General features: G+C 42.1%; 1 protein-coding gene across 1 annotated transcript in view; it reads right to left on the bottom strand.

Annotated features, from left to right (window-relative positions):
- Window positions 1–5,629: 5,629 nt before the first annotated feature.
- The window catches only part of CYYR1 (cysteine and tyrosine rich 1), a 56,758-nt gene continuing 48,866 nt past the window's right edge, over window positions 5,630–13,521 (bottom strand). Inside the window, exons 3-4 of the mRNA XM_010722776.3 lie at window positions 9,850–10,007; window positions 5,630–7,562 (exon numbers count right to left, since the gene is read on the bottom strand). Coding sequence (XP_010721078.1) covers window positions 7,429–7,562; window positions 9,850–10,007 — 292 coding nt within the window. The 3' untranslated portion in view covers window positions 5,630–7,428. The remainder of the gene's footprint in view (window positions 7,563–9,849; window positions 10,008–13,521) is intronic.

The raw sequence follows: 13,521 nt of genomic DNA on the forward strand, positions 1-13,521 counted from the left end.
CAGCTGCTCCAACAGTGACCCACCACTGCTGGGGCTGAGTCAGAAGTGATGCTGGGTGAGCTCTGGGAGAGCGGAGTCCGTATCTCAATCCCATCAGCCTTTTTTCATTACATTTTCTCCCTGTCCTTTTGATGAATGGGGTGAGAAAGCAGTATGATGGAGCTGAGCTGCCCATCACTGGGAAACCACCACACAACCAAGGACTCACTGAACTGCTCTGTTTTGATTATAGTGCCATGGTGACAGCAGGTGCTAACTTTGTTTTACTCTACCAGTCTCTCATACATGATGGAGACCATTAATGCCCCTCTATATTCTCTTGTAGATTATGAAGACAGCTGTACAGCAATAGCTTAAGTAGGACAGTGGTAGCTATCTTAAACACATGTTCACAATTTGTTAATAAGGAACCCAAAATTTATCGCTTAGCTGGGATGATTTATCTATCAATTCATCACTTGATGCACAAATCTATCTGTTGATTTTCTAATCCTCAATCAGATCATTGATCCCTCACCATTCACCCCAGATGAATTGTACCACCACCAAATGAGGAATAGTAAAGCAGTTCATCTGCATCTATTTTCATTCCTATATCTATCTCAATAATTTACCTGATTAGATCATGGCTGAGGCACATTAGTGGAGACTGCAGAACCACAGCACTTCTTAGATGAATGCCCACAAGAACCTTGCCTTGTTTTTTTAAGCACAGAACTAATGATGATGATAATTGACAAGGGCAGCCTCAGATAATTTCATAAATTCTTGGTACATGAGGTAGCAACTACAGAAACAACCTTGTTTCTTAGCTGCCAATAAACAGCAGGTACCATGTATATCCCTTCATGGCTTGGCAGGTAGTTAACCATCCCAAGCTCATTATCATAACAAAGCGGTTCACTGCTACCAGTCTCTCTTAAACAAAGCCAGTCACAAGCATACACATTTATTCCATGCATATGGTCTGCATATCCTGTTGTACAATCCACATAGTCTGTAGTTGCTATTATTTAAATTTCAGAGAATGATGAAATATATCTTAAATTCTTGAGTCCCGTTATGTAGATTGACTGGATTCCCAGCCATAGGTTAACATTTTGGGTAATTAAGCACAGCACAGTCACCAAATTCCCAACTGTATAAAACCCAGGGATGTTACACATCTAAAAATTAAGCCCAGAATTGCATTATATTTCAACCACAACAGCAACAAAGATGAAAACTTCCTGGTATGGTTGTTCATAGAAATCCAGATGCAAAACAGAGGGCCAGAGGTGCCAAAATCACAGCAGAGCCCCAGGTAATGCTTGCGTTTCAGAGCTGCGTGGATTGCTGAAGTACACCCTCCTCTTTGGTATAAGGGAACTCTACAGGGAAGGGACTAGGTCTCCCTTCAGAAATAGGGAATATCCTGTCAACTGGATAGCTGGAAATACACAGAGCAAAATACACCTCTCAGAGCCGAGATAAACCTGGGGGCATGTCTTCTTTTTCCATTTCCATTTACTCTCTCTAAATTTGCTGTTCATATTTGGATTTGGGGAAAACCCAGAGAGGAGAGGTTGATCACTACAGCTTGGGCTGAGGGTGATCTCAGGATAGCTGGCGAACAGCTGATGTTCCTTCCCTGTGGAGGAGGTGATGCTTAAACCTGGGTACAGATTACTCCTGCAGAGCCTGATCCTCCCACACAGCTCCTGAAAAGTGGTAATGCAGTGGGGGCAGGTTGAAGGGGCTGCCTGCAAACATCTTCCTATGATCAGCGCTCCTCAGAAAAGCTCTTTGGCAAGTGGCAGGAAAATAAGGACATAGCCCAGAGAGATCTTGAGGGAGTGTGTGAAATGAGGACAACGAGGTGAGTCACTGGTACGAATGCTGTAATAGTAAAAGATGGGGCGATGTGGATAAACTGGTGAAAGGCAATACCAGTGTCCAGATTGACCTCCGTAATAGGACTTTCTGTTAACATAATATGACATTCACTGAGAGAATTTAGAATCATAGAATCATAGAACTGTAGAATCATGAAGGTTGGAAAAGACCTCCAAGATCATCCAGTGCAACCATCCACCCACCAACAGTATTTCGCTATGAACCATGTCCCTCAGTAAAACATCTAAGCATTTACTGAACACCTCCAGGGATGGTGACAACCACCACTCTGGCCGGCCTTTTCCAGTGCCTCACCGCTCTCTTGGAGAAAAAACTTTTCCTGATATCCAACCTGAACCTTCTCTGGCACAATTTGAAGCAACTCCCTCTAGTCCTACTGCTAGTTACACGGAAGAAGAGACTGATCTCACCTCGCCACAACCTCCTTTAAAGTAGTTGTAGGGAGCAGTAAGTTCTCCCTTGAGCCTCCTCCATACTGAACAATCCCAGTTCCCTTAGCCATTCCACCTAAGACTTGTGCTCCAGACCCCACACCAGCTTTGCTGTCCTCTGGATGTGCTCCAGGGTTAGGGTCTTTCTTGTGGTGAGGGGCCCAAAACTGAATGCAATGCTCAAGGCGCAGCCTCACCACAACTGAGGACAGGGGGACAATTACTTCCCTGCTCCTGCTGGCTGCACTATTTCTGATACAAAACCAGGATGCCATTGGCCTTCTCGACCACTTGCAAACACTGCTGGCTCATGTTTAGCTGAGTGTTGACCAGCATCCCCAGGTTCATTTCTTCTACAGAGTCCTCCGAACACTCTGCCTCAAGCCTGTAGCATTGCCTGGGGTTGTTGCAGTCAAAATGTAGGGCCTGGCACTTAGTCTTGTTGAACTTCATCCCATTGGCCTCAGCCCAGCTATTCAGTATTTCCAGATCCCTCTGAAGTGCTTTCCTATTCTCAGATTGACACTTCCTCCAACTTGGTGTAATCTGCAAATTTACTGAGGGTGCACTCAATATTCTCATCCAGGCTATCAATAAAGATATTGAACAGGACAGGCCCCAGTACAGAGAGACTCCCAGGCCCCTGGAGAACATCACTCATGACTGATCACCAGCTGGATATAACTCCATTCATCACCTCTATCTGGGCCTGGCCATCCAGCCAGTTCTTTACCCATCTTTACCTGTGCAAACCAGGGTCTGCCAGCTCCCCCAGGAAAAACTGGGGACAGTTTCCTAGCCATGGAAAAATGGCTTTGCCCAAGTTCCTGAAAATGAACATATTTTAGATTTGTGGTGAAGCTTATGGGCTAGAATGGCCTATCTGGCATTTATCTGGCAAATGTGCAGGTAAAGACTGAGCCATTACTCAGCTCCTGATTCAGACTCACTCCTTTGGATGTGAGCTGCTTCACACCAGCTCTCTGTGCCAGCGGCAGGTCAGTTTGCCTCTGTTAGGAACCAGTTCCATGTCCCAGGCTAGCAAAAAGCCCTTTGTTCAGAAGCACCTCAGCCTTTGACTTTCCTTTTGTTTTAGTTGACTTTAATTCGTTAGTCATTGTTGTGACACTAATAGTATCCAAAGGCAGCTCTTTCCTAATCTCCACTAAGAATGCAAAATACTAATCATACAAAGTGTAACAAAACATTTTTCCTTACTAGTGATGTTATTTGATTTACATTAATTGATTAGATATTGACCTTCTTCACAACAAACCACAGAGACCAACACAATTGCTCTAGGTACCAGCTCCAGCCCCTTGAGTTACATTATCCCTGAGTCTGGGCTTCCTGGGATCTTTGGGCTTTCCTCCTGGCTGCATGTCAGCTCTTTAGCACAATTCTTACATATACAATGATAGTGGCTGTCCACAGGAATAATGATCCATCCTCTACTGGTCATACAAAGTTACAACGTGTTATCATTTTGTTTTTCCTGTCCTGTTTTCTTTTTGTAAAATAAGAGACCATCACTGCTCCTTTCCTTAGTCTTTCATTTGTTCATCTAGTTTGACTATACATCAAAGTCATGGTGGAGTGGGAGAGGTGTTTTTACAGTGAATGTACAATAATTCACACCTGGACTGGAATATGGCTTTTTGGACCTCAGATGTTGCTGCAATATGAGAATAGCCAGTAGGCTGGATGTTCCCATCAGAAAGTAACAAAAGGGACCACTCAACGAAAGGTCCTGGTCATTATTTTCTCAAGGTGTGTTTTCCAAGCACTGCCATTTTAGTGAAACTGAAGAAATATATTCACTATCTTTAAACTGTTTACCTCAACTCCACCGTAAGGTGTTCTGCGTGCTGTGAAATACCTGTTGTTTTTTATTCCAAGATTAAAATAATTACTTTTCTAGTTACTAAAGCGTCTGGGGAGCTTCCAGGATGAAAATGAATACAGAAACACAGAACATTAACTATTATAATAGACAGCTGTCAGTATGTTATGAACTATCCTACCACATTGACAAAGGGTCTTGAGAACACTGGCTTAAATTGAAGAATGTATTTTTACAGTACCAAGAACACTGCTAATATTGATTCAAGTTGAGCAATCTAATCTTTTCATTGTGACATTACTGAAAATCTGGTTCTTGTACATCAGTGAAAGTATGTCTTTCAAAGTTAGCAGCACTAAAAATAAAAATCCTTACATTTTTCATTAATTAAAAAAGGCTTACAATTGCATTAACAATCTTTTCACTGGAGTGTGTCATTTGGGTAATGGCAGCCTAGCACATTAACTTCCCTTGGCTTTGCCTTGGCCTTGTCACTCCTCCAACTGATTATTACCTAATTTCTAACGTCTCCCAAATGGGTCATTAGCTCTTAAATACATTTCTCCTGCTACTTGATATGTACCCTAGAAAAACAGGCTGTCAGAGAGACTGGCTTAGAAGTAGCTTATTCTGGGGGAGAAAAACTTAAAGAAATGCCAGATTAAAATTAAGTTTGTGAAATGAATCACGGCTTGAAATATCCTCAAAACAGGATTAAATAAGATGCTACACAGAATTTTCTTCCTGCAAGGGAGGAATGGCATCAGAACATATGCAAGCATATGTGCTCTTGCAAGCACTTGCAGTTTCTGCTGCTTCCAGTCCAGAACAACAATCATGCAATCAGGCAATCACCTCATGTGCTACGCTATGAAAACCAGAAGATTCAAGAGATCAAGTCCTGTGCCACAGCCACAGTAACCTTCCCTCTCTGTCTATTAGCATACTAAAATCAACATCCTCACTAGAGTTTTCATATCAAACAAATAGCTCTCAATCACTATGAAATTCCCAAATTGTTATTTCCATAATTTTCCACTGGAATACGTGATCTATAGATAGTTATGCAGTATCTTTATGCAATATCATCAAAAACAACATACAGCCTCAAAGCTGAAAAAGAGAACTCTGTCACCAAAGACTTCGTTTAACAGAAACACCTTTTTATTCAAGAAATCTGCTTTGTAAATTGTCCTAACAAAGGTCACAGCTGGAGAAATTCTTCCTTTAAAGGGAGATTTATGATGATTTTCTTTTTTTGTATTTTTTAGGAGACTGGATTCCTCACATACAAACTACTCTTTGGTGTGTCTGCATGCTCAGTTTAAAGAAATGAAATACACATATGGGGTAAATGATAGTATTTGTTATCTACAGGTAACTTTTTGGCACAGAAAGACCATCTGGTGCTGAGGTAGTAGTGTAGAATGATATGGTAGAAACAGGATTTCCCACAGAAAATAAAAAACATGCTTCTTCTATTCTTCACACTGACCAATAGCCCAGATGGGAAGGTTGGAAGGCACACTCAACACCCCAACAGATGGTTCTAAGTAGGGAGTGCCAAAACCCAGTGCACAGAAAGTCAGACTTCACAGGAGGATTTCAACCAAGGAACATCTGTATCTTAGGAGAGGTCATGTTAGCAGCAAAGATGTCACAGGACGAAGTCCAGAGCAAAAGCAATTGTGAAGATAACCTAGTTCAGGATTTGTTACCTCTGAGCAGCAAAACAGAAATGAGAATGTAACTGTCCTTCCTTGGAGAAAGCCCCAAGGAACCCTCAGCAACCAAAATCTGTGACACAGCTTGGGTTTCCTGAGCAATTCTAGTTTCTAGTGTGATCTTCATGAGGATAAGGTTAGTCAGCATGGAAAGGGCAAATAAATACAATTACAAAATCTGAGCAAAAATCGTCATTTAGGACTTGGATGCAAGAAAACTACTGAATAGCTTTTTTGCTCAGAGTTAAAAGACTACCCAATTCAAACTAAGAGAGTTCTAAATATCTTGAAAAGAATCAGTGCCTTTGTGGTTTGCATATAGAACTGAACACAATGCAAGTCTTATCACTGAAGGATGATGCTTATGGTAACTGGATACTCTGTTGTGAAATAACTGCTACTCAATATCAGCCCAATAAGCACACGGAATACCTTCAGCCATGAAGCTTTGAACTTTTTGTAGTAGAGACTAAATAATTTTGAACAACATGCATGACAAATGCAAAAAATATTGTTTGGTGAATTGAAGTTTTAGAATGCCCAAGACAATATCTGTAAATAATCTGATGTTCACAGTCAGTCTTCTCATATCTTTGGTTAGAGTGGATACCATTATTACTGGAAAACAGTATGATTGTTTTTTAAAAAAACATCTTCATGCAACCCAGCTGAAAGACAGACCTACGATGCTTTAATAATTGATTTCTTTTTCTTCTCCCACTTGTGAATATTCCTGAATTAATATTCTTTTTTAAAAATCAACATATAATTTGGTTTTAAAAAGGCACCGTAGCCTTGTCCAACCTGCAGAGTATTTAAGTCCAGCTAAAAGTTCATCAGCTATAAATTAGTGTAATTCACATATAAAAATGCTCTTTATGTTTACATATTAGGCCATAAACTAGTCTCAACTTTCTTGAAAAGTAGGCACTTAAAACAACCTGCATTTGGCCAAAAATAATATCCATCAGTTTTTGGTTGCTGAATAACTCCAGCAACACTTATCAGATCAATACGCACAGCTGATCATCATGTATTATCATCCCAAAGTAGAAACTGAAGCTTCAGTCTTCCTCGTTCTTTCTTATTCCCCTCATTTCATAGAAAGGTGTAACGTGTTTGAAGACCACATCTGGAACTTTCCAGCAGAATAAGTCACAGCAGCTGTCTCTTGTGCAATTTGAAATAGACCTTCTTGAATCATCTAAACCATGTGCATGTTCTTCAACAGGAAGACTCCAATATCCATTCGCTCTAAAGGGTTGCAGCTAAGGCTAAGCACCGATGCTATGTGCTTCAGGCACTGACTTATAGGAACTATTTCTTTTGTCACACATTGTTTAACCATGAGTTGTGATGGTCCAGAATGGACAGTTTCTTCTTTGTCCTGAGCCACAGGAAACCTCGGTTATTTTGATATTTGACCGGATATACTGATGCAGAACCAATCCTACTTGTCCCTGAGCCAAAAATATTTGTTCCAATGGTGCTGGCTGTTTCAACAGGCAGTTAACATCGGGGTGAAGCCAGGTCATTATTTTCCAGAATAACCAGGGTAAGGAGGGGGTGGGGGATACTGTATCGAAGCCTGTGGAGTTGGAGTATAAGGTGGAGGTAGATCAACTGGGTACTCCATTTCATGTTCATAACTGTATGGTGGTGGAGTCACTAAAATGGGAGAAGGAAGAAGAAGTAGTTAAAAAATAGTATTTTTTGAATGCATGCATTTTCTAGTTGACATTCAGACCTTCACAGAACAGATATAAAGTCTACTGAGAACATATTTACTTTTTTCAGACTGTCACTATACATTCACTATATGTCAGTCTAAGTCCTTGCTCACTGCCCTTTCTGCACTGCTTATCCTTGTGACCACAGACTTTTAAGAATGTTTCAGTGGCCATACGGCAAATGATACCGAGGATGATGCAGCAGAGAACTTTCAGAGGAGAAAGGTTGGGTTTTCATCAGATCTCTTCCGTCTCATCCTCTTCATCATCAACACAGATTTATGTTGCCATAACAATTACGTAGGCAGGGCCTTTGCTGATCTCTGAAACATCCTTTGGATCCCCAGAAGATGTGTGACATGCCATGTCAAACAGAGCAGGTAGCTCCTCGCAGCACAGCAGCATCACAGCTTCTGGGGCAAATTTGGACATCTTTCTAGAATGCTCCCAGTCTTAAGCTGAGGAATAACAGAGTTTTCATTTTGTTCTCTCTGAAGGAGACTTCTGAGGAGAGCCCTGTGTTTGTCAACCAGATCAGTCATTCAGGAAAAAAAAAACCAACACAAAAATACTTGGAAATAGCTGAAAACCTTTTCTTCAATTACTTCTGCTAACCACAGAGGAGGATTAATTCACTGATCAAAAAGACAGTAAGTGCTGCAGAATTACAGCGTGGTAGGAACTGAAGGCCCTATATAAAAACCCCACTGTATGAATTTTAAGCTTGAGTCTGCTCTTTCTCAGTTCATATCACCATGGAGGCCTTTCATTCCCAGCAGACTGGAATCAAAATATCACTTTAACAGAAAGAAAACAGAAACCTAGGATGTTTGCACTGGGGAGAAGAGACTCAAGGCCCAGTGTGGCAGGAAAAGCACTCCCTGATCTCTGAAAACCTGTCTGCCGCTGTGGCTGAGGAAAAGGAAAAGCATTTTCTCACTCACTATTCTGGCAATGGAAAGGGGAAATACTGGACACAAATCTTACAGAAAATCCAGTTTACTCATTACTACAGAAGTGTTCATGACAATGGAGAAAACAGATACCATTTTGAAGCTTGGTGCATCTGCCAAAAAGTGCTACTGCTCGGAGGAAGATGGGGAATGCACAGACAAACTGCCTGGAGGTGGAGAGATGGGGGTGAGTCACAGCCAGAGCAGACTTGGGGAGGAAAAGACTACAGCCCCAGAGCCTTCATTTTGCTGTCATTTTTACAGCTTGCGGTGACTGCTAGATTCTAAAGTGGCTCTTCAGCAAATCATGGTAGGGAATATTGCAGTTTTATTTCATTACTCATCTCTCTATGCAAAACAATGTTGCCATGATAAGGATGATTACAGCTGGTTTTAGTTTAACGGAAAAGTAAGAAGATGAGGGAGAGACAGACAATAAGAGCAGTGGATGTGAAGAAGGAAGACATACTAAATATTGCATAGCTTGCCCTTAAGTACACTTAATGCACCTGGGGTTTGCAGCAACCTTTAGAACTGAAAGGAATATAAAAGCAAGGGATCTCTAAGAGTGGGAGGAGGGGACTTCATCTGTGAAAAACCATTGCCTTTTATTACAGTGAACTCTCAGTTATCCCTTGGCAGTTGCTTCTGGATTTGTAATTAATCATGTCACCAAAGCAGAGACATAGCTGTGCAGCATAAACACCGATGCTGCTCCCAGGATCAGCTCTGCTCTTCAATAATGTAGCCACATAAACATGGTGGGGGTCCCAGGAAAATGACCCTGGTAGCCTAATGGAGAACCACCTTTGATGCTCCTATACCTAACACCCTTCCAAGCAGGAGCACATCTGGTACTTAGATAGAGCTGACATGCACTGTCAGACCCCTGCTGTCTTTCACCAAGCACAATAGACATCTCTGCTGCTTGCTCCAAGTTCCCACTGATTCAGAGCAAGGAAGAAAACCAATCAATTTCTCATTGGAGAGCCTCTGGCATGTGGAGAAAAGCCCGTCTGGCACAACACAGGCTGCTCTGAACAAGGCTTGAGTGTATTGCTGCCATACAGCTGTGCTGATGTGACATCTGGTGAGATTTCATTAGCCCACTGACCTAACGAACCCTGTGCATACTGAGCTGTCTTGAGATTCCTCAGTAGAGAGCCATGCTGCTCCCTGCAGATCAGGAAGAGCTTTCATTGTGAAGGCAGGATTACCCACAGCTACACCTGCACCAGGAGCTCAGGCCCCATTTGCACCTGGCGTCCTTACCCGGGTAGGTGCTGATGGTGTTGATGTGTGCTGTCCGGATGACCCCCACTCGGGTGCCACGGTTGTTCTTCATGCACATGCAGATGCAGATGGCAATCCCAGCGATCACTCCCATAATGAATACGATGCCGAAAACAATTCCAGCTATTGCTGTGCCTCTGCAAGGGGAATGGAAATATGCAGTAAGTCTCAACCAAATAATGTTTAAAAAAGAAACAGAATTCTTTCCTCAGGAGTGGCCTCCATTTGAGCGAAAAAAAAGAAAAAAGTGCATACTGATTACTGCAAATGCTACAAATTTTGACCCATGAGGATATCTGCATAGAAGAAATGAAAGATTTTAGAGATCAAAAGGAGAGACTGTTTCGAAGTCACCTTTGTAATTGTGTCAAATCACTCTCCTGATTTACTTATTGTACGTGAAATCTTCTCATTCCAAGACCTTCTGCATTTAAGCAATTAAATATCACCAAGAATAATTTCCTCCCTTTCTCCTCATCACACAAGACTTCTTTTTCCTAAAGGCATTGGTATGATTTTCTTTCTAAAAGAAAGTGCAAGCTACTCCCAGTAATATATTCCAGAAGCATCCAAAAGTGCCTGCTTGCTGTGCTTCCACTAGAATGTTTTTGTCTTTATTTTATCTTGGGTCAAAAAGTCCTTTTGCTCTGCTTCTGAGCCCAGCGATTAAGGAGAGCCTGCTCTTCTTGAGGGTGAGCAGCAAAAAGCAAAGCAAGTACCCATCCTTTTGCACATCTGCTGCTGCAGCCAGCACAAGTATTTGAGGCTTAAATGATTTCTTTTAAAATGGTCCAAGGGAAGGAATTTAGCTCAGCCCCTGAAGTAATGAATCAGACTTTCCTTGAAATCGTACAGAAAAAGGACAGGAAGCCTCACTGCACTGACACGCAAGAGAAAAGCCTCACTATGAAGCACTGAGGAGCTCCCAATAATACTGAGGGCAAAATGAGCCTTTCTCATGAACACACAGTTCACTGGGGTTTGCTGTTAAGCACAGGAAGTGAAACGACATGTGAATGACAGTATTTATAGCCTGTCCTTTTATGAAACAAAGCAGTGACCTGCCAGAAATGTTCTTACTCTGTGAAGGTATTCTACCAGCAAGGATTTCAGGTAGCAACCTTGCTGGATACTTTTTTACTGGACATTTTCATACATTCAACCCAAATTGACAGTTTGGTCAACAGAAATAAGCTCCACTAGGAATTACTGTAGTGCAGAGAATGAAACAGGTGCAGCAGTACACAAAGATAAATAATGAAAGGAGTCTAAACAGTTTAGCTTCCCCATATCAACATGGCAGTAAGCAGCAGACCTGGCTTCCAACATGTTGATAGCCTATTAGCTTCCACAAAGTCAACAAGAGTCAGGGTACACTCAATATGTGAAAAATCAGGATTGAAAAATCCTTTTATTTAGGAACCTAAGTATGAATTTAAAAGTTTGTTTTTACGTACCAGCTATTCAGGAACTTGGATATGATTTGCAGAACAAATACAGAGTTGTACAGCTTGCTATCTTACTAAAATACACTACTGGGGAACTAAATCGCTCTCTGCTGTCATTTAGCAATAAATGAAGAGTGTGCAGGGACAGTAAGCCTGTTAGTATTTTGCAGAACACATAAAGGTTGAACTTACAAAACGCTAAAAATGCTAACTCATGGCAGCAAACAGTTGGCCACAAAACCAGTAGCTTAAAAGCCATTTCGGAGTATTGCTGAGATCAAGCACTTTGTTATTCACCAGTATTAACAACTTCTTACAGACATCATCACTTCTACTTCACCTTCACCAGAAGCATTGTGGTTATGGAATGCTCTTACAAATACTGCAAACCATTCCTCTCCCAGGAAGAAGAAACAGAAGCAGCTACCACTGACCACTGGCCTCAGGACCTGTGCTGCACACACCTGCAACCCAGGTAGGCCCTGCAAGGTCAATCTCCCAGAAATCCTAGAAACTACAATTTTGTGCACTCCTGACTGGCTCCACACTCAGGAAAGCGTAACTTCCAGCCAAAATGCTGACAGATGTGGGTAATGCACAAAATTGCACAAACATATAGCTAATGCAGTTACTTTCCAAGAGCTAAGTTAAAAATTCTATCTTAATATAAGTCCAATTCAAATACCATTCAAATAAGAGTTTCTCAGCTGTCTCTAGAGACAGGTTTACATGGATGCCATTTGGCTACCTGCCCCAAGCCATGGGTTGCACTAGCACCACAGCAAACATGTTTCATGCATCAGTGCTCATCAGACACCCCACCTTGCATTCTTCCTTTCCCCTTCTGCATGAACTGTTATTGCTCCAGAGCAGTGTCTCTTCACTAATTCAAATGCAGATTCAATTATACTCTACATGAGAAATATGAGTGTTCATAAGGAAAGGAAAAAAGACAGCAAAATGTCGGATACTATCTTCGAGAGGAGTTTTCACTGCTCCCAGGAAGTTATACAGACGCTTATCTACTTGTCAACTTGCTTTGGGTGACAGAAGTGAGAACTGAGGTCTTCCTTGCAGCCCTGCAGGTTCTCCTGGTCTCCCATGGGCAGAGCTAGTTGACTGGCCCTGTTCTGTCCCTGCACAAAGGCAGGGCAGGACATAGCTGCAGACAGCCCATCCATGTCTGCCTGTGTCTGAAATTCAGAAAGAGCTAAGTTTGGCTCCTATGTGCATATGCCTGAAATCCATCGGCAAAGCTTCCAAGCCTGAGAAGGCCTCTCAGTCTAAACATAACTTCTGCCAGGCTAGAGAGCCTGGTTCAGTAAGCAAATTAAGTAGTATCAGCTAACGGATTCTTGTGCTGGTCTCCAGCGTGGCTCCTGCTGGTACAGCTATGAACTGGAACCAAAAACGGTCACCAAAGAAAATATTCATTTGCTCAGCTCTGTTGACAAAGCTAGTAAGTGCAAGTCTTGTTTGCTGCTCTGAAACCAGGACAGAAAGTGGTTTAAATAGCCAGGCCTACCGCTGCTCCCGCATTCATGTTTTCACACTGCAGTGGTAAATTTAGACCATCCATGGGCAGTTACGCAAAGAGAGGCTGAGATACAGAGAAGGAGATGTAGGTCACTTTTTAAATCCGGCTGCAGCCTGACTGAGCATCAGCAGAGAGGCATTTGCTGGCTTTGGTGGGATCCTGATCAGAGCCAGAGTCACACAAGTTGAACTGCTACAGCAACTGAGTGTTCTAGTTTAAGGGGCACTGGTGGGGATGACATGGGGAGACGTGCTCTGACAAGGGAGCACAGGCAGTGATCGAGTCACATGCACATCCTGATGCAGGGATCTTCGGGCACCTGCCCCTCACAACAGCTCTGGTAAAGCCCCGTGATGGTATTTTCTATTTTATCTCCACCACAAAGCTTTTCAAGGGAACCTGCCTAAGGGATAAGGGACACTGTACAGCAAAAGAAGACCTAGAAACCACACAGCAGAGCCACATAGCAACTAGGAAGTTTGAAACTGAGGGAAAACTTTGAAATGGAACAATTTAAAGGAAAACATTATGCAAAGTCGTTTACAGAAGCAAAAGCATAGAATGAGAAAAAATGCCACAGAAGAACAATGCACAGAAAAGTAGAGAGGGAGAGGGGAGAAATAACTTTAAAGTGTGGAAATGTCAGGAGAAATTGTCAGGGTAAAA

This window comes from Meleagris gallopavo, chromosome 1 (genome assembly GCF_000146605.3).
Source record: "Meleagris gallopavo isolate NT-WF06-2002-E0010 breed Aviagen turkey brand Nicholas breeding stock chromosome 1, Turkey_5.1, whole genome shotgun sequence".
Lineage (NCBI taxonomy): Eukaryota > Metazoa > Chordata > Aves > Galliformes > Phasianidae > Meleagris > Meleagris gallopavo.